We start from the raw sequence: 27,594 nt of genomic DNA, 5'->3' as shown, positions 1-27,594 counted from the left end.
CACATTTATCGTGGAAGTAGTGCCGTGTATCCTCACGTGCTCCATCACTGAATGACAAGTGTGTGGGGCATATTTAGTGCAAGCTGTTATGTGCCCGTTACTACACGTAGCCTTCAGCTGTAAGCTAATTATTCCGCGCTTGTCTGCTGCAGCAATGTGGGCGACCCCGACGCTGCTACTGCTGGGTGTTTTGCTGGTGGCGCCAGACGCAGCTGCGACCGGCCTCAACACCCGCTACGACGAGACCACCGGACGCATCCTGATACTGACCCACAAGGGTGAGTGTTCGCCTTCAGAAAAGCTCCTGTGATGGCTCCTCTCTGCTGTCAACCTCGCTATCTCCTTAGCAGCGCTTTCCCAGGACAAAATAAAATCCGTCATCGGTGCTGGCCTCTGAAACTATAATCAGCAAGAGTCCACACAAATAGTGTTTATTACATTTCGTATAGTTAATAGTAACCCCTTAGAAAAATAACTGAAAACTGATAAAATAAGACGATGAATGTATTCTCAAATGCGAATGTTATAAGACTAGCTGCAGAATATACTGGTGCCACCTACAATTTAAGCCGATCCGGTATTGGAACCGGATATCCGCTTTGCGCGAGCGGTCGCCTTAATCGCCTGAGTCATGTGAGCAAACTTCCATATGTCACTATGTGTCTATGTCGTGCACTCGTACAAATGCTGTGATTCTCGTGCAGGGAGAGACTTACGATTATTGTCTTCGTATTAAATACTATATTACATACTACATCACTGACTGGAAAAATATCACGACATCAGGAGCTTTTTAACCTAAATGAAAGTTGCTAGGTGTGTTCCTGCACTTGAAAGATGACGTTTGTTCAGATTTCGCGCCACTCGCATAAGAATGCCACGAGTACCACCAGTGTAAGGATACAAATCAGGTTTTCTTCAAATACTCCCTGTAACGACCGTGAGTGTTAGTTATTTTTGAGACGTGGTGAGTTGATGTTACTCAAGAATGCCTTTAAGGCGACAAATACGTCCTTATCAAAACCTCACTGAGTCTGAACACGCAATAGGACTACGAGAAGCTGGAGGTTCCTTTTGCGATACTGCTTGAAGACTTGGGAGGAATGTAGCCACTGTACATAAGTACTGGCAGCAGTGGTCACGAAAAGGTACTGTCGTGAGGAGACTGGCCTCAGGACTACTACGTGTTACTTCCAAGAGGGAAGACCGTCGTGTTCGGCGTATGGCTCTGACGCATCGTTCTGAAATGATCTGAACAGCGGTTGGCACCACAGTGACACAACAAACAGTTACATATCGGTAATTTCAAGAACAGCTCAGGTCCAGACGCCCTGTAGCGTCCATTCCACTAACCCCAATTCACACCATTAGCGAGAGCTCATTGGAGGGCAGGCTGTAAATGTGTTTTCTGATGAAAGCTGGTTCTGACTGTGTACCAGTGTTTGGCGCGTGTTGGTCAGAAAGAGGACAGTTTAGGGCATGCAGCCAATCAGTCTGCTTTCTAGGCACACTGGACCCACATATGGAGTCAGTGTTGGGGTGTGATTTCTTATTAGAGCTGGAGCACTCTCGTGATTATCCCACGCAACCTGACTGTCTAATATCCAGTTTTTCCATTCTTCTGTAAGGAATTCGTGTTGATATTTTGCAATCATGAGTTACTGGTGCACGTGTGCTGCCTAATATGTTCCAAAACGTCACTTATAAGAACAGCATACTTCCCGGTCTCATACCTCGGGTTATTTTGGTGGTTGAAAGGTGGGGGTCAAGTGTTTGGGATAGGCTTTGAGCTAATGGCCAATTTGTATACCACACGGATGGACCGTCTTACAGGATCAACGTTTCCATATTACACACTTCCTCCGGCTTAGGCAAATCGAGCAAATCATGAAACTTGTAAAACATGGTTTCTTGGTGCAAAACCGAACAGCGGAATTCAGAACAGCTATAAATAGGAAATGGCTGTAATTTGTAAGATATATTCCTAAGATTCCGATCTCGAACAACTTTGATAGTTTTCCCGATACATTTATCACTTTCCCAGATACACAGGGTAAAGTTACTTTACTTGTAATGTAACTTTCGGTTTGAGGCGAAAGCTAAAAAATAAATCACAGCTGCAAATTCCTAAAACTTTAACGATATTTTCTATAGGTATTTATCTTGCCACCTTCCCGATTTCAGTAACATTTTCTCATTATCGAAAAACACCAAAGAAACATTATTTTTGAGTACTATAACCGAGACGTAGATTCCAAGACAGTTATACAAAGTAAATAGTTTTTTATTTTTATATTATACTCTTAAGATTCCGATATAGAACAGTCCTGCAAGTGTTCGTGATAGCTTTATCCGTTTCAAGGATATATGCCCGCATCTCGTGGTCGTGCGGTAGCGTTCTCGCTTCCCACGCCCGGGTTCCCGGGTTCGATTCCCGGCGGGGTCAGGGATTTTCACTGCCTCGTAATGGCTGGGTGTTGTGTGCTGTCCTTAGGTTAGTTAGGTTTAAGTAGTTCTAGGGGACTGATGACCATAGATGTTAAGTCCCATAGTGCTCAGAGCCATTTGAACCATTTTTTCAAAGATATAGAGCTTTAAAGTTGCACTCCTTTGGTGGGGTCTTGGAAGCACGGATGGTAAGTGGGACGGTGGCTCTGTGCAGGACATGGAGCATCTGCTCGCCTGCCCAAACTGCCCTTATAGGTGCAACCCCGACGATTTATGGCTGGACAAGAAAGATGTCTTGGACGTGGCCCCATACTGGGTAGAAAGATTGTGACATGGTTTCCTGATATGAAAAGTAGAGCAAGTACACAACTTCTACACGTAAAATACCCAAGTAAAAGACAGTGTGAGGCGAAGACGTGATTTAGAAACTGACATAGGAAGGAAACATATGCTGTCAAGTGTCTCCCTTATCACCAGAAAGGTTCTCGGACTCCCATGTTGTTGCAGTAGTGAAGCATATGCAAAATACCTGTGCACATAATATCCAGCCTGATATTTCAGTTTCATGTAAGTAAAGTATCAAAATATTACTGAGTGGCATGCCACGTTGTAGCAAAGAAAAGAAATCAATCAGTAGAAAAAATGCATCTATAGGAGCACGAAAGTGGCGACTATGCTCTTGTTCATTAAAGGGCTTTGACTGAAAACTGAGGTACCAGCTACTTCATTCTACCTTCCTAAGCACCTTCAAAAATTTTCCCGGAAACTTGGACATATATCCGAGCTCTTCCACAATGAGAGAAACGTACTGGCTGAGGGAAAGAGGCGGAATAGTAATGAATACTGAAAGACTGCTGACAGTGGTTTTTGTATAGAAAGGGCGAAAGATACAATGACAGTGTGAGCGAATGATAGGGACACAGTGGCACTGAAACATAGCTGACAGTGAGAGAACACTGGTAAGAAAAGAGTGAAGGAGACAGTGCCAATGAGAGAGGAATAGAGAGAATCAGGAAGTGGAAGTGGGTGACAGCCAGTGATAAAGAGAGACAGACTCAGTGACAAGGCGGAAGGCAAACATAGTGACTGCAGGAAGATACAGCTAAGGTTTGAAGAAATGAATGAGGTAGTAAGAGAGAGCTATAGGGAGACTAAGAAGTGTGATGAGAGAGAGTATTAGTAGATGAAGAAATGAATGAGGTAGTAAGAGAGAGCTATAGGGAGACTAAGAAGTGTGATGAGAGAGAGTATTAGTAGAACAGAACGAAGTAAACTCTGGCTGTGAGACAGGGGAAGAGATGGGACAGTGACAAAAAGACACAAAGAGATAATGACAATGAGTCTGTCTGAATGATTGGGTGAGAACTAGCTAGTGAGAGTGGATGGGAGTGAGTGACGTATGACGAAGAACCAGTGGATTTGAGAGAGTTTCAGGTTGGGGAGCTAGTGGGTGTGAGAGTTGAGTTGCATAACAGAAAGAGTGCGAATATGTCGCCATGTCAAAACATTTGGCAGCACTTATGAAGGTTCTGAGATAGGTACAATGAGGCAGCTGGTACCCCGATTTTCAGTGAGTGTCATTTAATAAACAGGAACGTATTCGCCTTTTTTGTGCTTCTTATAGGACTATTTTTCCGCTGGTTGCCTAACTGTCCCGCTTTGGGCTTCGAGCCCCTCTGCCTAGGCTCCTGTCGTTACATTATGGAAGATTTCGAAGAAGGGCACTCGATTCGGTGGAACAAAACCCAAAAGAATGTTCGCCATATGAGCATGAACTTCTTGATGCAATAATTTACCCACAGCCGTATGATTGTAGAAATTTATTTTATTTTATGAACTTCTATGTGCTACCAGTTTCGGCATTACATTTCTGCCATCTTCAGGCCCCACTCGTCATAGTCGTAAAATCGCTATACATGGAACGAGCCATATAATTGGATCCGTGAATCAAATCGTCCTGCAACAGCTCTTGGTCGCCAGGCGACACTTCGTGTATAGCGATTTTACGACTGTGACGAGTGGGGCCTGAAGTTGGCAGCAATGTAATGCCGAAACTGGTAACACATAGAAGTTCATAAAACAAATAAATTTCTACAATACATACGGCTCTGGGTAAATTATTGCATCAAGAAGTTCATGCCAGCCGTCGTCCCACGATCCATAATGGATCAACGAAGAAGATATGAGGATGAAGTTGGTCCCACGGCGAGGAAGGACAGGCACGATTATTACAAAATATAATTTCAATCCGCAAAAATCTCCTGTTACAATGCAGGTAGAAAGAGGTGGCTGTCTAAAATTTCAGTGACCTAGTCAGTCGGAAAGTTGATGGTTATTTTGGCATTCGATTTACTTGAGCCCATGCACGCAGACCGGTATTAACGAGCTGCCATTACTCTTCTCAGTGTATGAACGTCCTCCGAACTTAGTACATCGGGAAGAATTTGCGTCAGACAGAGACCACCTTACAAAGGAGCTGGAATATCTAAAATATATTTTTATTGATAATGGATACTCTACATATCAAATTAGTACAGATATAAAAAGGAAGAAACATGACCACTCACATGATCAAGTGGAGGAAATAAGCTGTCCTAATCCAGGGTGTTCCTTCCATTTTTAGGCACTATTTCATAGAAATTAGGAAGATACTTAAAAAGACATTATGTTGAAATAATCTTCCGACCACCTACAAAGATCTGTGCTGTTTTAGGGTAGATAAATAAAGATCTGGGTTTGTGGATGCGTGGAGTCTGTAGAGTATCACGTCGGCGTCATAAAACCTAAATTGGTGACACCACACGAACAATATGAGGAAGAGGCATGTAAGGTCAGGGCTATTCGGCTGTCAAAGTCCGATCGGTTGCGAAATGGATACCACACTGAAACTAAAGAACATTTTATTTGCAACAGTCAGGTGCATCTTCTAACTACTTCTCTACATATTCGCTGCTCCGACTCAGACGTCCTGTCGTAGCCTTGTACCAACCTCCCAGTATCCTCGTCACACGAGGCAGACGCCTGTTCTTTCAACAAATTCTGTACGATGGTCTGCAGTTTGTTGTCCATGTTCGTAGCAAGCGGTTCATCTGAGCAGAGATGAAACTCAGAGCATGTCAAGTCCAGGCTGTATGGTGGGTGATCAAAGACACCCCATCGAAAACGCAGCAAGACTACCTTCATTCCTCCTGCATCGTGCGGTGGAGAGTCGTCATGAAGAAGGAAATGTATGAGAGTTGCGTTGTGTGGGCTGCACGGAATCAGGCAAAATCTCTTTGTACACATCTAGGCTTCTTTAGGTGCTCACTGTGGCTCAGATTTGAAAAGAGCGTCGTGACGCGATTGACGGGAATACTAGACACTGTCCAACACATCTGTGCAAGGTCATCAGGAATCCACTGTAGTTTCCATTCGGCGGCCCAGTGTTCATAATAAACGTATAACCTTCGTATGAGTAAATAATACTAAATTTAAAAAGAAGTAGAAAGGAAATTGTGTTGATTAGAAACTAAATTAGCATTGTGTGTTGTGTGCTTATATATTTCTGCAGCTCACAGTGGTATCATCTCCGCATCTTTGTTACCTGAAAGAACGATGTCACATTGTTAAAAATGTATGGATGATCCGCGCGGAGTGGCCGCGCAGTTAGAGGCACCATGCCAAGGATTGCACGGTCCCTCCTACCGGAGGTTCGAGTCCTCCCTCGAGTATGGGTCTGTGTGTTGTTCTCAGTATAAGTTAGTTTAAGTAGTGTGTAAGTCTAGGGACCGATGACCTCAGCAGTTGGTTCCTTAGGAACCCAAACACACTCATTTTATATGGATGATTTTCCATTTAAATATTCTAGGAAAATTTAGTCTCTAAATTGCATGAGATTTCAATCAATTAACTTGCCACGGCTCTGACTGTATAAATACTTTGACAGTCGCGCCAATTTACGCTGAGTTACGTTGCATAGTATTTTATTTCTCTTTTTTAATAATGAAATGCAGATCTGAAACCGTGGGTTTTTGATTCTTCCGGTAACATCGTTTAAATGTGGGTAACGTACAAATTTTGTCAGTTGTGAGTAGTTTATGATGGTCCGCATACGGAAAGGGAATAATTTCTCGTCTCTTATTTTTCTGGAGAACATTATCAATAAAATAAGAATTATAACCTTATGAAGCAGATACGATTAAGAAATGGTCGGGAATTATGTTTAAAAGACTTATCCGCATAATGCGTGTAGTTCTACACACTGCAGTAAAATGTTGCACGCTTGTTAGTTCGTGGGGAACTGAGATCGCATAGGGATTACAATACTGGTGGCTTATGTTTACCGAAAAACGCTAAACAAGTGCCCTTTCGATTTTTCCTAGGTAACATAATTTCACTACAATGCTGTACATGAGGACAGCCGCGCGGAATTAGCCGAGCTGTCTTAGGCGCTGCAGTCATGGACTGTGCGGCTGGTCCCGGCGGAGTCCTCCCTCGGGCATGGGTGTGTGTGTTTGTCCTTAGAATAATTTAGGTTAAGTAGTGTGTAAGCTTAGGGACTGATGACCTTAGCAGTTAAGTCCCATAAGATTTCACACACATTTGAACATTTTTACAAGAGGACATAGTTATCTGCAAGCTGAACCGGTTTCCTTTATGTTACAGGCGGCCGTGAAGTCGAATTGGGTTATATCGCAGCTGAGGGCGGCGAGCGGTTGCGTGCTCCAGTGCACGAGCGCCTTGTCAATGGGGAACACTACGACTTCGGCCACTCCAAAGTGGTGATCCAGCCCAAAGATACAGCGGCCCGATGTTTCACAGTTCGGCAGTGGGTGAACGCCTCTACTTCGGTACTGAGGAGTTGTCAGCACCACCTGTCCAGCCACATCTACGGTGGGATCGAGACAGCCAGACAGGTGTGGCCTATTGAGAACACCGTATACGACCAGTACCCCTACGTTACTGACCAGGACCTTCATGCCGGTATTGCTGCGCGATACTGGCTTTTCTCAGACGGGAGATTCGTCTACGTTCAAACTGATGTCCCCCTTTTCATCGACCAGAATACCGAAGAGTCACTGAACAGACTGTGCTTCGTTGCTCAGAATGCGGATCCCTTTCCAGAACATCGACAAGACATCCTTATGGACTACGACTTGTGCTTGCTGGACGGTCCGAGGCAGGCCCATGAGTACGCCGTACAGGCCTACCTGGGGAAGCCGACAGCCACCCCAGATGAACGCATGGCCACGCAACCAATCTGGTCAACAATAAATCGTTACCACGCTGATGTTAGCGATCAGAATCTGAGGGCCCTTGCTAACGAGATTATCGCCAATGGATTCAACTACAGCCAGATCGAAATAGACGAGTACTGGGAGGTATGTTACGGCAGTCTGACATTTGATCCGAACAAGTTTCCAGACATGAAAGCCCTTACTGACGATCTCCATGCACTGGGATTCCGTGTAACACTCTGGGTGCATCCGTTTATACTCGAAGGGTGTGAGCCGTATTACTCTGAGGCGCTGGCTGCCGGATACTTTGTGTCAAATACCGAGGGAAGCACTCACACGTGGTGGAAGAATAACGCTGGCATTGTCGACTTCACCAACCCTGAAGCAGCCGCCTGGTGGACGGATCGACTGTGGGTGAGTATAGTCGTAAAAAAAAATCTGCTTTTTGTTTCTATTCGATCCACTTTAAAAGCTCTTATCCTTCTGACACCATTTGAAAGCTTTCCTGTCTTCGGTTCTCTTGGAAGCCAATTTGCGTGGCCACGATGAAGAATTTCGTTCTCATATGCTGCTAATTGTGTCACTGTTCAATCGAAAATGGGTATTATCTTAAATCCGAGATAGGAGATATTTCTGCAAGAAATGCTTCACAGAGAAAATCCATCGAACCGTACTCCTAAGTGTACTTTCAGAATACATATGGTATAGTTTGAAATGTAGATAAGCTCTGTAGGATTAATATTACAATTGTGCGCATTTCGCACAATATTTTGAGGATGCATAACAGCGTATACAAAAAATATTCAAGATATGGTATTATTATGGGTTGTTTTTCTATAATTTTTATTGTGTCTCCTGGGTGTGCTATTGTACACGAATTAATGGCATATAATATCAGTCAACTTATATTGAATAATATCATCTTGTATCTGCGTTAAGTGTATAGAATTTCATGATTTGTGCAAATTTCTTGTGTGAAGTGAAAGGTGTTAAGGTGTTAATCAGTTATACTTATGTATCCTTCCGATTTATCAATGTTAGTACTAACTCAATTATTTATATCGCAGCAGATAATCTTGTAACAGTCCCTCGATTATATAGTTCAAATCATGCTATCTAGAATTCCGGCAAGGCTAATTACGATATACAGTCGTGGGATTTCAATTCTTCCTGAAACATCTTTGGAGTTTTGCCAACGTAGTGTGAGTGGTAAAAACATCACATTGCAATGCAGGCGGAGTGATAATCACATCCAGTGAAGCCCGGTTACCATTTTCTGGTGTAGTACTCCTCCCGTTTAAGTGGAGTTGGCTAAATGGTTCAAATGGCTCTGAGCACTATGGGACTCAACTGCTGAGGTCATTAGTCCCCTAGAACTTAGAACTAGTTAAACCTCACTAACCTAAGGACATCACAAACGTCCATGCCCGAGGCAGGATTCGAACCTGCGACCGTAGCGGTCTTGCGGTTCCAGACTGCAGCGCCTTTAACCGCACGGCCACTTCGGCCGGCTTTAAGTGGAGTGCCAGGCTGTAATTTAGATCTTACTCTTAATCACTCAGGCTTTGGAATTAGTCTCTACTTACAGGCGGTTGCAAACTGAATATTTGTGAGGCTGGGGGACTGGACAGAGGTTAAAACACATAATGAAAAAATTATACTTTAAAAGTTCATGTATTAACAATTAGGACACTGAGAAACTACAAACACTGGCGGCGGGCATGCATTGCTTGAAATCAACGGGGAAAGTAGAAAATTTCTGCGGGACCGGAATTCGAACCTGGGCCTCCTGCTTCCTAGACAGATGCTCTGACCGCTTTTTTTTATTTTATTTTTTTATTATGAGAACTTTATTGGATCAAATAGCCTCTGAGCCATTCGGTCATGGCAACTGCGCTGGTACTATAGAAGTAGCGCGTGGATGAAGTTCAGAATTTCGATCCGACAGGACGCATTCTAGGGAAGTCCATGCAGTTACAACGACCATTGCGTCCGGATGGCAGAGTGGTCAGAGCATGTGCTTAGTAGGCAGGAGACCTAGGTTCGAATTCCCGTCCGACAATAATATTCAACTTTCTCCATTGATTTCGAGCAATGTCCGCACGCAGCCGGTGTCTGTAACTCTTTTGTGTCTTAATCATTGGATGAAAATGATTTATGTTCTCTCGCACATACCCATGAAAATCAGGACTTAACACATCTCCGAGAAAAACCTTGGCAACTTACTGATATAGCACAGAAGTCATTTCAGAAATTGACTTGCAATACCCTGATAAAAGTAAACAGGAATTTGAAAAGCTACTAAACATGAGCTAATGAGACTGGCGGGCAACGTGCAGTGTCATTAGGGGCTAAATTCTACACTACTGGCCATTAAAATTGCTACACCAAGAAGAAATGCTGATGATAAACGGGTATTCATTGGACAAATATATTATACTAGAACTGACATGTGATTACATTTTCACGCATTTTGGGTGCATAGATCCTAAGAGATCAGTACCTAGAACAACTACCTCTGGCCATAATAACGGCCTTGATACGTCTGCGCATTGAGTCAAACAGAGCTTGGATGGCGTGTACAGGTACAGCTGCCCATGCAGCTTCAACAAGATACCACAGTTCATCAAGAGTAGTGACTGGCGTATTGTGACGAGCCAGTGGCTCGGCCACCATTGATCAGAAGTTTTCAGTTGGTGAGAGATCTGGAGAATGTGCTGGGCAGGGCAGCAGTCGAACATTTTCTGTATCCAGAGAGGCCCGTACAGGACCTGCAACATGCGGTCGTGCATTATCCTGCTGAAATGTAGGTTTTCGCACGAATCGACTGAAGGGTAGAGCCACGGGTAGTAACACATCTGAAATGTAACGTCCACTGTTCAAAGTGCCGTCAATGCGAACAAGAGGTGACCGAGATGTGTAACCAATGGCACCCCATAACATCACGCCGGGTGATACGCCAGTATGGCGATGACGAAAACACGCTTCCAATGTGCGTTCACAGCGATGTCGCCAAACACGGATGCGACCATCACGATGCTGTTAACAGAACCTGGATTCATCCGAAAAAATTACGTTTTGCGATTCGTGCACCCAGGTTCGTCGTTGAGTACACCATCGCAGGCGCTCCTGTCTGTGATGCAGCGTCAAGGGTAACCGCAGCCATGTTCTCCGAGCAGATAGCCCATGCTGCTGCAAACGTCGTCGAACTGTTCGTGCAGATGGTTGTTGACTTGCAAACATCTCCATCTGTTGACTCAGGGATTGAGACGTGGCTGCACGATCAGTTACAGCCATGAGAATATGATGCCTGTCATCTCGACTGCTAGTGATACAAGGCCATTGGCATCTAGCACAACGTTCCGAATTACCTTCCTGAGCCACCGATTCCATATTCTGCTAACAGTCGTTGGATTTCGACCAATGCGAGCAGCAATGTTGCGATACGATAAACCGCAATCGCGATAGATTGCAATCCGACCTTCCTCAAAGTCGGAAACGTGTTGGTACGCACTTCTCCTCCTTACACGAGGCATCACAACAACGTTTCAGCAGGCAACGCCGGTCAACTGCTGTTTGTGTATGAGAAATCGGTTGGAAACTTTCCTCATGTTAGCACGTTGTAGGTGTCGCCACCGGCGCCAAGCTTGTGTGAATGCTCTGAAAAGCTAATCATTTGCATATCATGTCATCTTCTCCCTCTCGGTTAAATTTAGCGTCTTTAGCACGTCATCTTCGTGGTGTAGCAATATTAATGGCCAGTAGTGTACTTCCTCACCCGCGACACTGTAGGGGAATGACTGCGACCCAAATAAGGGAGTTCAGAGGCAGCACTGACACCACGGGAGAACGACGAAGGGGATTAGGGCGTGGCTGCGACATGTTCTCACCACATGGAGACTCCGATGACGGTTTGCAGCCCCAGCACTATTAGCTCTCGCAGCTTAAGCTTGTTGGACTCCATCATGATCGTTATCACTCACCCCTGTCCAAATAACTGATCAACAGAACTGCAACGAGACTCAAGGAGGCAAGTAGCAGAAGTCGAATGTCTCGTGCCCACCATGGATATACTGCTGCTGTACGAAGGATGAAGTCGGCCTGATGCAACGGCGGGCATTTTGCGTGTCGTTGAAGAAGAAAGAGCCATTCAGATTTTTAACATATTCTGATTAAAATAGTAACTTCTCTCTCAATGACAGTATCAGAGACTAGATTGCAGGATACCGCTCTTAGTACGCAAGGAATCTGGGTATCATTAATTCCATTCTCCCCGATTTTTCTTTGTATAAATTTATGTCGGTATTAAAATAATTTTAACATCAAAATTGAAAGAAAGCCAACATGTTATCTACAAAGAAGGGATCCATATTCCGTAGGAGTATGAACATTATTTTAACCAGCATGGCCCTATGCCTTTTTAGTTTGTTGCGCGCGGGTGCTCGTGTAATCGACCTGGCGAGCCTGCGGCAGCATCATAACGTGAGGCAATATACATTTTAAGACGAATTATATTCACAGGGATGAACGTGTAATTCTGTCATTTGTGGACTCTACATACGGCATAGTTCACCCAGGTGGCGTGTGTCTCTCAATTGATGCATTCATCTGCTCAGCAAATATAAAGTTTCATCTTTGGGACATTCTGAGTCAAAGCTGCCCTTTTGACCCCCACACCATCTGTCAAGTAACTATTGTTATCGAGGATTAGGTTAACTTCTTTCCAATGTAAAACATGACCTGTTATTTCGATTTCAGCATTTTATTGTCTCTGACAACTCTATTGTATACTAGAGAATTGTGATTATTTTTCATATTATAGAAGCAGCCGCTTCTTTGGCTTCTGATGGTTTATGTCATCCCTATTAATACTGTGAGACATGAGTGTTAAGATCTCGCTACGCAAGAGCTTTTGGTTCCTAAATACTGGCAAATTGCCAACTACACCATGGCTGCAAGTCGGCTCAATAAACAGGAACACTGCCCGCTGGTAGAATTCAGGAGGGTTATTGTTTTATGTTTATGTGCCCTTTTCACTTTCCGAAGGAACTTGTGACGACCGAAAAACTTCCATGGCCTCAAGGACATTCTATTTGATGAGAGCTATTGCTCACAGTGCTATACAGGAGGACAATGGAAATATTTCTTTCCGTTATGTTTGTGAATTTCATAGTTTTTCCTAAGTATATTGCAGCCTAGAAATCACTTGACGTAATTCCCTTATCCACAACAGTTCGGAAGAATCAATGGAGCAGACCTCTCTATTGGATGACATTATAGTCCGGACTGGATGGCTGCGTATCTTCATGACTTCGTTCGCAAGGTCTCCACAAATTTCGTTGTCGTAATGATGATTCACGGTACACTGTCGACCTGTAATTAACGAAACCAACTGACGGTGAAAGGTTCACGAATCACTACGAGAAACTGGTGTCAAGTGAACGAGCGGCTTGTCTTCCTGTCCGAACTGGATTCGATTTGTTACCAATGACCTGCATGATGCACAGGTATTAGATACAGATGAATCGGGTACAAATAATTTCTCGACTGCTGGTTCAAAAAGAAAACAGAGTTTCTGCGAGAAAACATTCGTCTTTTCTCCAATCGGAACAAGCGCCCAGTCACTGGGGTCATCATTGTCTATATTAATTAAATCCTCACCTTGTTTCGTACCCCTGCGTTTGCTTTGGTCTATTTGTATGTGCCTTCGTGCCTGAACGTCAATTTTTGTGCGACACGCTGACGTAAAGTGAGCATCAGTTCCAGCTAGACAAGTTCTCCAGCTATACACGGAATCTCACATCAAGGCGGTGTAAGATTGGAAATATGGAAATGAGACAAACCAGTTACAGTACAGCGAAGGACAGCTGATGTATATATTATAAAATTTAGTTCTCATTTTAAACATAAACTGAATTCAGTAGTAGCAAAAGTAAACATCTATTTGTCTAGTTATACGTATATGAGCTTGAACTGGGCTTGTATTAATTTTAAGAAGACGGCTAACCTCTTCTTGAAAATTCCTTCAACAATTGTAGGTTGATGGAAGCTGACATAGAAAATAACACAGATGATGCAGTCCGAAACGTTAAATTCTAAGTACCCAGTCCACACATCATAATTTCAGTTTCAACAGTTTTACAGCGATAAACTGAACACAGCAATGCATAATCAATCAGCTGCTACGATTCTTTATTGCAAATCGCTCCTGGTCATCTGTTTTTGAATGCTTGAATGCTTGTTTTGCAACAACTATGTCACTGAGGTTTACGGCACTTTCTTTAATAGTGCTGCATACCTCTGCAGGAATTTAAATACATAGTATATTATTCAGCATTTGTTGCACAACGGTATATTACGTATTACATAATTTTAGTTGGAATTACATAGTAACTCAAAACGAATTGATCAATAATTTAATGTAGGCTCTAATGTAAGGATGTCGAACATTTCCTTTAATGACACATGCCTGTCACACTTGACCACTCTTATCTGATCTTATGTATTACTTCATTCATTGTGATGGTGAACTTGTTCTACAGCTGTTTCGTTTCACCATTTCTTTCATTTACACTAACTGTTTAATTCCGAATTGTTTTCAGGCGCTCCGCAATGAGACAGGAATCGATTCGTTCGAATTCGACGCTGGTCAGACGAATTACTTGCCTCAGCTGCCCAACATACAACCCGTGGAACGGAACCCGGTGCGCTACAGCGACGAGTTCGCGAGAGCCGCCTCCCAGTTCGGTCCCCTGGTCGAGATACAGACTGGAGTGGAGAGCCAGCGCCTGCCCAACTTCTTCCTGATGGACGTCGTGGACAGCAAGTGGGGCACGGCCGGCGGTGTGGGGACGCTGCTTCCGAAGCTGCTGGAGCTCAGCATCGTGGGCCACCCCTTCGTGATGCCGGAGATGGTGGGCGGTGCGACGTACGCTCTTCCGACCAAAGAGATGTACATTCGCTGGCTGCAGGCCACGATCTTCATGCCGGCCGTCAAGTTCTCCTACACGCCGTGGGATTTCGACAATGAGGTGCGTTCATTCCTGACGCCACACTTACTGATCTGTTTCTGTAACCTATTTCACCCAGGTGTTCAGCATAGCAGGATGAAGCACACATGCAGTTAGAGCACTCCATGTGAAGCATGACTTGTCTTACTACTAAGTATCAGCCATGCGCTGCCTGACAAACTGAAGCACTCAAAACCGGGGGGAGGAAACGTATGATATGTTATTGCAAGTGATTGTCAATCGAGTCACCTTCACACAGATTTTGGCAATATGAGCCCACTTATCAGTATGAAATTGCTCTACCTCTGGCCTGGATGCATGCCCTGATTCAGACAGGAAGACTATCACAGTGCTGTAGTATCCCCTTCTCAGACAATCCGACCTACAACTGTTGTAAATGGTCCTTTTTAACCTGGGTACTGGCACTGCGACGGTATTGACGCCTGAACTGGTCTCATTCATCATGTATCGTAGAGAGATTTAGCCAACTTGTTGATCACAAGAGTAGCTCAACCACACGCACGTACACTACTGGCCATTAAAATTGCTACACCAAGAAGAAATGCAGACGTTAAACAGGTATTCATTGGACAAATATATTATACTAGAACTGACATGTGATTACATTTTCACGCAATTTGGGAGCATAGCCTGAGAAATCAGTACCCAGAACAACCACCTCTGGCTGTAATAACGGCCTTGATAGGCCTGGGCATTGAGTCAAACAGAGCTTGGATGGCGTGTACAGATACAGCTGCCCATGTAGTTTCAGCACGATACCACAGTTCATCAAGAGTAGTGACGCGTATTGTCACGAGCCATTTGCTCGGCCACCATTGACCATACGTTTTCAATTGGTGAGAGATCAGGAGAATGTGCTGGCCAGGGCAGAACATTTTCTGTGTCCAGAAAGGCCCGTACAGGACCTGCAACATGCGGTCGTGCATTATCCTGCTGAAATGGACGGTTTCACAGGGATCGAACGAAGGGTAGAGCCACAGTTCGTAACACATCTGAAATCTAACGTCCACTGTTCAATTTGCCGTCAATGCGAACAAGATGTGACCGAGCCGCGTAACCAGTGGCACCCCATACCATCACCTCGTGTGATACGCCCGTATGGCGACGACGAATACACGCTTCCAATGTGCGTTCACCGCGATGTCGGCAAACACGGATGCGACCATCATGATGCTGTAAACAGAACCTGGATTCATACGAATAAATGACGTTTTGCCATTCGTGCTCCTAGGTTCGTCGTTGAGTACACCATCGCAGGCGCTCCTGTCTGTGATGCAGCGTCAAGGGTAACCGCAGCCACGATCTCCCTGTTGATAGTCCATGCTGCTGCAAACGTCGTCGAACTGTTCGTGCAGATTGTTGTTGTCTTGCAAACGTCCCCATCTGTTAGGGATCGAGACGTGGCTGCACGATCCGTTACAGCCATACGGGTAAGATGCCTGTCATATAGACCGCTAGTGATATGGGCCGTTGGGATCCAGTACGGCGTTCCGTATTACCCTCCCCACCGATTCCATATGCTGCTAACAGTCATTGGATCTCGACGAACGCCAGCAGCAATCTCGCGATAGGATAAACAGCAATCGCGATAGGCTACAATCCGACCTTTCTCAAAGTCGGAAACGTGATGGTACGCATTTCTCCTCCTTAGACGAGGCATCACAACAACGTTTCACCAGGCAACGCCGGTCAACTGCTGTTTGTGTATGAGAAATCGGTTGGAAACTTTCCTCATGTCAGCACGTTGTAGGTGTCGCCACCGGCGCCAAGCTTGTGTGAATGCTCTGAAAAGCTAATCATTTGCATATCACAGCATCTGCCTCCTGTCAGTTACATTTCGCGTCTGTAGCACTTCATCTTCGTGGTGTAGCAATTTTAATGGCCAGTAGTGTAAATGGTCCTTTGTAACCTGTGTACTGATGCTGGGACGGAATTGACGCCTGATCTGGTCTCATTCATCATATATCGTAACTCGTTGATCACAGGAGTACCTCAACGTAATTCATATAGACACGTTCCATGTGTGGACGAGTGTTGTATAGAAAAAAATGGCCCCATGATACTGTCATATCGGAAATTTCACTGGAGTGCGAAAGGTGTCCATGACGTAGCGCTGTGCAGTTAGAGTTCCCTCACTTACTACAAACCGTGAGCCGAAGTTACATCCGATGGCCTCTACAGCATCACGCCAGGAGTAACACCGTTGTGTCTTTCCAAACACTCCAAGAATGGGACCACGCTGGCCCATACCGGCGGGCAATGGTCATCTACGGTACTGCAGAACCGTGATCCATGGCTGAACACAACGCGGCGCATCAGCATTCCAGTCTTCCCAGTCGCTACACCACTCCAAACGCAGCTGTCTGCAGTGCTGTTAGAGACAGTCCACACACATGGTGGTTGTTTCGTAGTTCAGTGTGCTGCTAGACTCCAAGTAACAGGGCGCAATGGCACAGCATATCGCAGGAAGTTAATAATTGGCCCTCCGATGGCAGGCGCAAATGTCCAGGGTTTACGTTGTGCTTAGTGAACAATAAGACGATCGTCCCTCCAGGTGGAACAGACGTGGTTGTCTGGTAGCTTCACGACGACCATGGCTGCCCTCACGTTCGCATTCTGTCCTTCTTCTAGCTACAGTCACTTTCGAATGCCCCACAAATCCCGTATCTCCTCGGCTTATATCTCCGATGTTTTTTTTTTCTTTTTAATTCTTTTATATACGCTTTTAGCGTGTGGTTAATTTGGCCTATATGAACAGCTACTCGTCTGCATTCAGCTTCTTCTTTCTTCTAGTAGACAAAGGGAACTGCTTGTCTGGATCCAAAGTCCAATAAGGAACCTTAACAAGCAGTTTTGTACTCGCAGCTATCAATGACTTATACACAGGAGCACTGCGCCTCCAACGGCGACAGTACCCACGTCGCAAAGGCATGTGTATTAACGAGCCTCTGCAATGCCTTTGCGACGTGGGTACCGTCGCCGTTGGCGGCGCAGTGCTCCTGTGTATAAGTCATTGAGAACAATAGACATTGACTTGGTTGGACAATTTAATAAGCAGCAACTAATGGGTGGTCTGAATGTTTTTCGTGGACTACGAATGCAGTTCACCTGTGATGTTTCTGCTGTGTTTGGAGGAGCCAGCCGGCCAAATGGAGACCCATAATGTCGCTCCTTCCAGAATTTATCATTCGTTGGTAACACTGTCTCATACTAGTGCGCTGCATCTCCGTATGCTTCGTAGTGATTACTAAACGTCTGACGCTATTTACGCCTCTCTGCCAAACCAAGTAACCAACGAAACACGAACAACACTAACGGACTCTGTCGGCTAAGCGCAGATACTGAAATTCTGACCATTTACATAACCGGTGGTGAGCACCTGTAGAACTGCGCTGACATCCGACCACGACTTCTAGGCGCCTCACTTTTGTTACTAGGTTGTGTAGATTAGCTAAACTAGAAGAAATACTAGGCTGAATGTTCCAGAATACCACACAGCATGGACTACTGACACTATTGCCGACACAAAAGAAAATCCAGTGCATTTACAATGAATTTGAGTGTTGAATATTGTACATTGAGAGTCAGGTGGAGGCTCTTGCCTGATCGAAAATCGGAGAAACATGGGTAGAGGTGACCTCCATACATTCGGAGTAGAACTTTGGACACAGGTATTAACTCTGTTGCGGAGGTTCTTTGATGTGATCCCCTCAGGGGCATGACGATGTTCTACAGTGACATAACTGATTCTAGAGACTCTTCTAACTATACCTCTACTACAGTCGCAGCTACTGGAAGGCACGGGTTTAAATGTTTCAAATTGCTCTGAGCACTATGGGACTTAACTTCTGAGGTCATCAGTCCCCTAGAACGTAGAACTACTTAAACCTAACTAACCTAAGGACGGCACACACATTCATGCCAGAGGCAGGTTTCGAACCTGCGACCGTAGCGGTCGCGCGGTTCCAGACTGTAACACCTAGAACAGCTCGGCCACTCCGGCCGGCGGCACGGGTTTACAATGTCGGTATAGGCCACACTGTAATGAGACAGAGACTGTAAGCAGTTAGTTCCGTTAACTGAGGAAACACGCGATGATAGAATACCAAATTATGAAACTGATATGACTATTCGTGGCTAAACATTGTTCTGAAACATGTTCAGGTAGCTGAAATTACGAGTAATGTAAGCAAACGCACATTATCAAATACATTTTATCTAAAACATAGTAAAATTAAAATGTTTCAAAGAAAAGTCAACAATTAAGAAACCAAAACCAAGTTGGCATAATTTGCTTAATTGACCATCAAATGATAACGGGAATTCTGATGATAACGGGTTATCAACTGTGAGTTTGTTATTGCAATGCATCATATATGGAGTAGTCTTGTGTTTTGAATATTGGTTACTTGAAGAAGACATTACAAAATCATATCATAACAAACGTTGGCCACGCGGGATTAGCCGAGCGGTCTCAGGCGCTGTAGTCATGGACTGTGCGGTTGATCCCGGCGGAGGTTCGAGTCCTCCCTCGGGCATGGTTGTGTGTGTTTCTCCTTAGGATAATTTAGATTAAGGATTGTGTAAGCTTAGGGACTGATGACCTTAGCAGTTAAGTCCAATAAGATTTCACACACGTTTTTTTAAAAAGTTGTATCAGTAAGTGTAATGTAAATATGTCAATCGAAGTTTAACGCATGCATACAAGAAATACCTTGTCATCATTAACAGTCACTTCCATTGAAAGCTGGACCACCAGTATAGAATGAATTGATTCACGGGTATCATAAGAAAGTACATTTTTGTCTGGCATGAAAAGGCTGCTTCAAAAAAAAGTTTGCAACAAGAAAGGAGATGCAGTTGTCCCATGTTACAGAAAATAGTGTTCTAATTTGATAAACCTTACTACAAAATGAGGAAGCCAGGATTATATCTCCAAAAGTAATTATTCCATGAATACGAGTTAAAAGAATAAGGGAAATGATGAAAAGGGACACTGAGCACACAATGAGGGACAGGTTCCAGAAGGAGTGTCGTTGTGGGTTTCCTTTTCACTGGCTAGCACTATCCATATTTGTGGGGCGTTCGAGGCCAACATAACGGTTAATGAGCATGATTATTTGAAACATGGTAACAGAAATATAATAATGATTTTGACAACATAAGAGAACAACAGATAAAGCTTAGTAATAAAGGTATGACTAACTTGTAATATATCTAGCGTTAATTTTTGTTCGTGACAAGATATTACGAAAATTGAAAATATTTCACGAAGAGAAACATAAAACTTTGCCTATTTTACTGTCATGAGAAAACATCTACCGCAACCCGAGTTGACCGATCTCTAATAGCGTGGGTGAAGTGTGAAACTGAACATCTCCTTACATTGTATGTGATATACTTCCCACGAAGAGTAGTGGTGTAAAACATGAAAATCAAGGACGTTTCATATTGGTTGCCAGAGTGATGGTTCTGAGTACGAAATCCTCAGCCAACGTATCTAACGAACACTATTTCTGGTAATCTGTCAATACACATTTGACAGTACATGCTGATGAACATTTAGCAAATGCGCAATCAAGGATTAGCAGTAATTTTCGTGAAGAAGCTCACAAAAAGCTGAACAGGTCATGGGAGATAACTCAACCTTAATTTACTGTCAGCTAGACATTATTTTCTAATACATATAAGACAATAAAATAGAAATGGGACTGTTGACATACAGTGTTCTGGATATGACTCTCAGACCGTAAGTCTCATCCGACTACGGTTAGCTCCAGTACGGCCGGTTATTCAAAGTAATCTGCTCCGTGACCACAAAGTCAACCATGCCTTGGACTCATTGCTTCAGCTCTTTCTGGGTAGTGGCCTATTTAGGGATTGTAACTGGGAAGAAAACCTTGCCTTTGGTCTTCGTCGCTGTTTCATGTGCGCTATCGCTGTGAATCGAAATTAGCTGTGACACAGTAATCAAGGAAACGTTGCCCAATTTCAGTTGTGGAAACCACAGTTTAGAGTGATAGTTCCATCGCATTCACATTGTTTTCCACGTAGAGAAGTAAGAGAGTCGATTCTGCCAATGAACAGCCTTTAGCAGGGCTGGTGACTTACGAGAGCTGTGATTGCAGACGCTGGAGATCTGCCGCGACCTGTTGTCGCTGCGTGCGCAGTACGCGCCGCGCATCGTGGAGTTGATGCAGAAGGCGGTGGAGGACGGCACGCCGGTCAACCTGCCCATCTGGTGGATCTCCCCCAACGACGACACGGCGCAGACCGTCGACTCAGGTATCGATTAATGCTTCCCTTTACGCCTTTTTACATGAACGTAGCCTCTCTTTCAATCTCGGTCCCCACGACAGTGTTCTTTCCTCTGATTTTTCCCATCTACATGCTGCCTTTGAACTCATCTGCAGTTTGTCAGTGTTTGTACGTCACGGCGTTTGTTAGACCATCGATCAAATGTCACACCAGACCTCTTTCTTAAAATTTTGTATTTGTGGGATCCACAGCCTCCAGATGTTTAATAAATGTAACCAAGGTCTGTAGTAGGCTGTAATGGGATTTTTATTTCATCGTGTAATTACCTGATTTTGACTACTTGTCATTGTCAAGCACTCCAAAATTTGTGCTGTCTTTGACAATTACATATTGTAGAAATTAGCTAATCGCACAATTATATATAAATCACATTACAGCCTACTACGGACCCCGTTTACGTTTATTAAAGGCTTCTTTCTTCTAGCACAAGATGGCTTCATGCAGTGTTGAATTATTGTGTGCAATACATTTGTGACATTCGTTTTTTCAAGAATATCACTACTGCCTAGGAAGGAATAAATGTAGTCACTTTAATAACCGGTATTTACTCTATCGTCGTCTTAATCATGGTTCTCCTCTTCTTTATTTACAACTCTAACGCTCTTATTTCAACAGCACTGCAGATATTTTCGTTCTCAACAAAGTACAATCGTCTCTATTTCACTACATAATACGGTAATCTTCTCAGAATAATTTTCTGTATAATAAACATGACTACAGAATGATTTTCCACAAAGTATACCGTTTAACTTCAGCTGTCAGTTAATGGTCTACCTTCGTCACAACAGCTATCTCTTTTACATATTTTTCTGCAGCTAACTCTCGCCAATACCCGCTCTCCTGCCACATTTTTCCATCCTTTTCTCAAAAAACTCACTATTCAGCTTTTGTTATTTCTTAGCAACTATCATCACCATCGTTTTGTCTCCTTCCATTTTATTATCATATCAGTTTGCGTGATACTAAACACAGCTTCATACAAGTTGAATTAATCATTATTATTGATATTCTTAATACTCTTAATGATAATAATGATAATAATAATAATAATAATAATAATAATAATAATGAAAATTACCATCATTATTTTCTGTTATTATTGGTGTCATTGGACATAACTATTCTCCTAATAGTTTATAAGATGTATATAACTGAATGATAGAGCAGCATTGAAATTCAGATCATTTTTATGTTCCTAGACTGATTTAATAGACATTCATAAAGCCCTAATGTAGTCAGGCTAAACAAAACATAAATAAAAATTAAAAATCTAAATGAAAAACGTCACAAATATGTTATAATTTCTTCGTCTTAAATATATATTTATGTTTCAAGCATCCCCTTATATGCCTATTACAGGAGTTCTACAATTTTTTATTACCTACATTTTAGGAAGTTCCTGTTGTGTTGCTGGATGTGGTATTAGTTTGCTGAAAATACATGTTTTCATAGTTTTGTATGGTGTCACACAATTGGTATTATAGTTTAACCATGTCTTCATCAGTGCCTCTTGTTCTTCTTCTATTTTTATATGATTTAATACTGACATTTGTAACACAGAGCTTAGAAGCATTTTCTCTAATTAAATAGCTAAATAAGTTAGAGTAACATTTTTAAAAGAAGCAAAGACTCTGTTGCAGAACACATTGTAGTATTTTACTATCACAACTGTTATATTTTGTACTACTTTCCTGTCAGCATATCGCATATACATTCTGAATCCCCTAATCCTGCTTCCATTTATCATCCCTTTGTTTTCCAAATTATTAATTCTATTATGCACTGTGATACATATAATCATTCTACTTCATAAAGTGCAACCTCCTTTAACATACTCTCAAAATCATTTCTCTGATGCATATTCTTATATTGTGGTCGTTTGTTTCTCTAAGGGTGCATGCTGACAACTTTATGTTATATACTGGGTGTCCCATTTATCTTGACCACCCCAAATAACTGTTATTCCAAACGCAAACTATAAAATGTTTCAAGCAAATGTTCTTTAGCCGTGAGGTGGTCATCAATCAGCATGATTGCCTTCGTTGTAGCTTTGTTTTTTACAAAGATATGAACAGCGGTATGACTTTCCTAAATGTCACCTTGTATTTTTTATTCGGTAATTCATTTCCTCTCCTAATGACCTATTCAAAAATGTATCACAGTGTACCATTCCCTGAAACCAAACGTTATTAATTACGTAACACAGCATTGACGTTGACACTCCCAGCGATTACTGCAGGTACTCAGAGTAATCGAACACATCCACGTGTTGACGTTGACAGAGGATAAATGTAAACATAAGTAAAATGCCCACTCATCATTGCGTCAACCATCGTTAGAAGCAGAGTTGTGTGAGTAGAATGTAATCCAACTAAGAGAAGGTAGAAATGCTACTCATCTATGGGGAATGTAAGTTAGCAGAACAGTAATTGCAATACTATTTTCTTATGTACGGTAACATTTAGTACAGTAGTTTGGTCCTTTTAAATACTATTATGTAGACTAGGCATACATAAAGGCTATCTATCCTTCCTACAAACAGCATCGACATAACGTTTCCTTTATTGTTGCTGTTTTTGTTGAAGGTAGGCGAAATGCTACGCAGGCAGCGGTACTGTTCAGAGAGATATTCTGACAAGAACCCACCTTATCGACGAATGTTTTCTCGTCTTGTTGCGACGCTTCAGGAAACGGGAAATTTCAACCCACGACAACGCAATTGTTGTAGCAAGCGTACAGACGAAGCTGCCGAAGTTACTGTTCTCTCTTTCGTTGCTATGAATCCACATGTGAGCACACGACAGCTTGAATACGGGATTGGCATTCCAAAAACCGGTGTACATCGTATTCTTAGACGTCACTGGTTCCATTCTTATTATGTACACCTACATCAAGAACTGCATGGGAATGATTTCCAGAATCGTGTACAGTTTTGTCAGTGGGCACAGCAGCAAATCCTCGCCAATCCGAACTTCTTCTAAAATGTTCTATTTACCGATGAATGTTCCTTCTCAAACAAAGGACAGGTAAATGCAAGGAACAGCATTATTGGTACAGGGACAACTCACGATGGCTTAGACAGGTGGAACATCAGCGTCAATGGAGAGTTAACGTCTGGTGTGGGATGCTTGGTACAACAATTATTGGCCCTTATTTCATCAATGGAAGTCTAAACGGCCCAGCGTATGCCAAGTTCTTCAGACGAATTCTTCCTCCTCTTCTGGGCGAAGTGCTGCTAGGAACCAGAGTGCTTATGTGTTATCAACACGATGGATGTCCAGCACATAGCGCCTTTGCGTACACGTCGTGTTCTGAAGCGAAGGTATACTGCCAGATGGATTGGTAGAGGAGGAAAGTTACAAGGCCTGCTAGGTCGTCTGATTTAAATCCTCTTTGGGGATGCATTGAGGACGTCTATCGAGGTATTCCAAGAACTGCAGATCTCATGCAGGAACGTATCGTGCTTGCTTATAATTCTCTTCAGCAGGCAACACTGGAAGCAGTAAATAATTCTTTCATTCGACGAATGCGCTAGTGTATCGGTGCCCGGGGTCACCACTTTGAGCGCATTTGAATGTTCTACTCCTGGTCAGTGGTACAGGAGACTCAAAGTCAATTTTGTGTTATGTTTTTACTTGGTTTTCATTTGTTTTCTGACAACCCCAGAAAGTGGAAGAGTTTGTGATCCCAGGCTCAAAGTTAATGTTGTGTTATGTAATTAATAACGTTGTGTTTCGGTGAATGGTACACTGTGATACGTTTTTGAATATGTCTTTAGGAGAGGAAATTAATTACCGAATAAAAAAACAGGGTGCCACTTTAAAAAGTCATACCGCTGTTCATATCTTTGTAAAAAACAAAGCTACAACGGGGACAATCATGCTGGCTGATGTCCCACTGATGGCTAAAGGACATTTGCTTGAAACATTCTGTAATTTGCATCTGGACAAACGTGAGTGTGATTAATTAACTTAAAATATAAAATTGTTGTTTACGTAAATCAAATTATATGTATCAACGTATTCGACCTTGTGCAGAGACTGTGAGACATCGGTAACTTCAAAATGCGTATCATAGAAAATGTTGGCAAGTAAGTTGAGCAATAATCTTGAAGCAGCTGTGCAGGATTAGGTCAAGGAATCTATATCCTGCTAAAGTTACTGCATGACTGCGAATAAGAAGTGGTAATAAAACTGGAGATAATTTCTAAAATAGAATCTAAAATAGTAACTTCAAACAAACGAAAAGTGCAATAAAGCAAAAACAAGTAAAAAGAGCGTTATTGAAGGCTGCAGATAATTTGACTGGTTTGATGAAGTTTCCATAAGTGTCTATAATGTTATACAAAAATCAACTTGTAGTGCACGAAAATATAGATTATGATGAAGAAAGGGCTTCACTTTTGAAGCAATAGCTTCAGAAGATAGAGTGATTGTAATCTATGTTTAAGTTCTGAAGAGAGTGGATAACTGAATACAATTGTGTCGCAACCGTAATATTAAATGTCAGTCGATGATTGTGATGATACGAAAGGCCATTAAATATAGGACTTTCAATACGGCCTTTTGAGCTCTGCATGACAACCAGATGCTGCCAATTAATTGATATTTTACTTATTCCTGTAACTGATACTGCAAAGTTTATAACAGGAGTTTAACTATTTACACTGCTGTCCCTTCCTAATTTGTTAATTGCATGTTATCTGCTGGTACCATTCACGGTGTCACCAATGTGATAAATACGTGTGTAACTACTGATTTATAGGCATTAAATACAAACCAGAAGGTGTTACATATTCTGTTAAGCATATCTGGTCTGTTATGATGTATTGCCATTATGTGTGCTAGAGTCATCAACTTTTGTCACCTTTAAATCATACAATCCCCATCATCACCATCATCATTATCATCATCCCCAGCCAGTCGACATTTACTACTGAATAAAGCAGTCTCCTAGACTCTTGCTCACATTACAGCCTTCAGATATAGCACACTTTCAAGTCGCCTCATTCCTTCTCTGTTTAATCAGGTTGTCAGTTTGTTCTTACCTCACTTCTTCCAGTCTAGCAAAGAATCGTTACTAAGTCTACCATACGCTCTCCTTGCTGCATGTCACGTAACGCTCAATTCCATTTTCAGTGTAGTCATCACTATAATTACAGCACTCTGCTCCGTGATCCTTTCGTTCCTTTCCCCGTGCCTTGCAGTAGTTTAGTATATGTATCGTCCTGTATCTCACTTCAGAACTCTCGGCTTTGAATGTTTTTGTATTAAAAGTAAATATTTTACTGATATGGGTCCAGTGCGTTAAGACCCACTTTCTGCAAATTCTTCTGTTCTCAGACATAAGGGCAGGTTAATTTTGAAAATTCTGTTTAGTTTATCAAAAGCTCTTCACACCATTTTCGGCTTTCAGTATACGTCTTTGTTCTCTGTCCAGTCACTTTCTTTGCGTGCTCCAAATATCAAAGAATGTCAACTGCATCTGTGGATGCATTCCTATTTTGTAATGTTTTCTTTTGGATATGCTAATTACATGTATTAATTTAGTGAATGTTAACCACCTGTCACGTCCTGGTAGCATATAGAAGAATAATTGAAAATGGAAGGATATTTTAATCCAGGAAAGGATAGGCATTGTAGCAGAACACCCCCACACAAAAGATTTATGGTGGTTGTAGAGTATAGACTCTATTGGAACTGAAATACTGTGTTAATCTCACTGTAATCTATTTTCAAATCTGCTATCAAACCTGCTGCAATAAGCTCTTTGCTCTGTTGTTTAAAATTTTTTGTTAGAGTCACAAAGTACAACGTTATCTGCTAAATGAAGCTGATTCACGTTTGTTCCACTGATAAGTATTAAATGTCATGACACATGTGGTGGTTTGTGCACACATTGTGCTAGATGTAGCTGTCACTCCATACCACGTAACACACTGACTGTGCTCTTCACAGAGTTCCTGCTTGGCGAGGACGTTCTGGTGGCGCCGGTGCTGGAGGAGGGCGCAGTCAGCCGCGACATCTACCTGCCCAGCGGCTACTGGAGGGACGAAGCGGACCCGGAGCACCCCACCATACGGGGGCCCCAGTGGCTGTATGACTACTCAGCTCCTCTCAACACGCTGCCGTATTTCAGCAGGAACGCCACAGCATGAATTCCATGGGTAAAACAAGAAAATGCCCCACACAGCACTAATAAAATACAAATCTTGTTCTAGTCGTGAAAAGTACTGAACTACGGTAGTTTGCTTCACGATACATATTAAAGAACGTATTTAATATCATTTCTTCCACATATTCGCTTAAATTCCCTTCCTTCCACAATTTTATATTTTTTATTGCTCGACGCTAGCATCGGTTGCATATTTTACAACTTCGTGTTTGCCATCTATTGTTGGCACTTAAATTTAAATGCAGAAAACTCGTAGTGGAATACATTTAATGTCAGTGAAGGCACAGTTGCATCATAAGTACTGGCCCACTATTAACATGCACTGGCATGGACATGCTTACCTGTGAATGCATGCAGAAAATGACTTATTTCGAGAGCATTTTTGAAACGAAGAACTGCTAGTATGT

General features: G+C 42.7%; 1 protein-coding gene across 1 annotated transcript; it reads left to right on the top strand.

Moving 5' to 3' along the window:
• The first annotated feature begins 154 nt into the window (after positions 1 to 154).
• Positions 155 to 27,170, top strand: LOC124770956 (myogenesis-regulating glycosidase-like). Its single transcript, XM_047249255.1, has 5 exons — positions 155 to 278; positions 7,093 to 8,078; positions 14,267 to 14,695; positions 20,824 to 20,980; positions 26,971 to 27,170. Exons 1-5 carry the CDS (start codon positions 155 to 157, stop codon positions 27,168 to 27,170), a joined length of 1,896 nt encoding a protein of 631 aa, XP_047105211.1.
• Positions 27,171 to 27,594: the final 424 nt, after the last annotated feature.

The sequence above is a fragment of the Schistocerca piceifrons genome, unplaced genomic scaffold (assembly GCF_021461385.2).
Source record: "Schistocerca piceifrons isolate TAMUIC-IGC-003096 unplaced genomic scaffold, iqSchPice1.1 HiC_scaffold_848, whole genome shotgun sequence".
NCBI classification, from domain to species: Eukaryota; Metazoa; Arthropoda; class Insecta; order Orthoptera; family Acrididae; genus Schistocerca; species Schistocerca piceifrons.
This window is presented reverse-complemented; position numbering and strand designations above follow the sequence as displayed.

What these genes read in the sequence shown, in the direction of transcription:
- LOC124770956 (XM_047249255.1), top strand. Translation starts at nt 155, where the DNA reads ATGTGGGCGACCCCGACGCTGCTACTGCTGGGTGTTTTGCTGGTGGCG. An exon ending in CCTGATACTGACCCACAAGG is followed by an intron (nt 279 to 7,092) that starts GTGAGTGTTCGC and finishes TTTATGTTACAG; the next exon opens with GCGGCCGTGAAGTCGAATTG. An exon ending in GGCGCAGACCGTCGACTCAG is followed by an intron (nt 20,981 to 26,970) that starts GTATCGATTAAT and finishes TGCTCTTCACAG; the next exon opens with AGTTCCTGCTTGGCGAGGAC.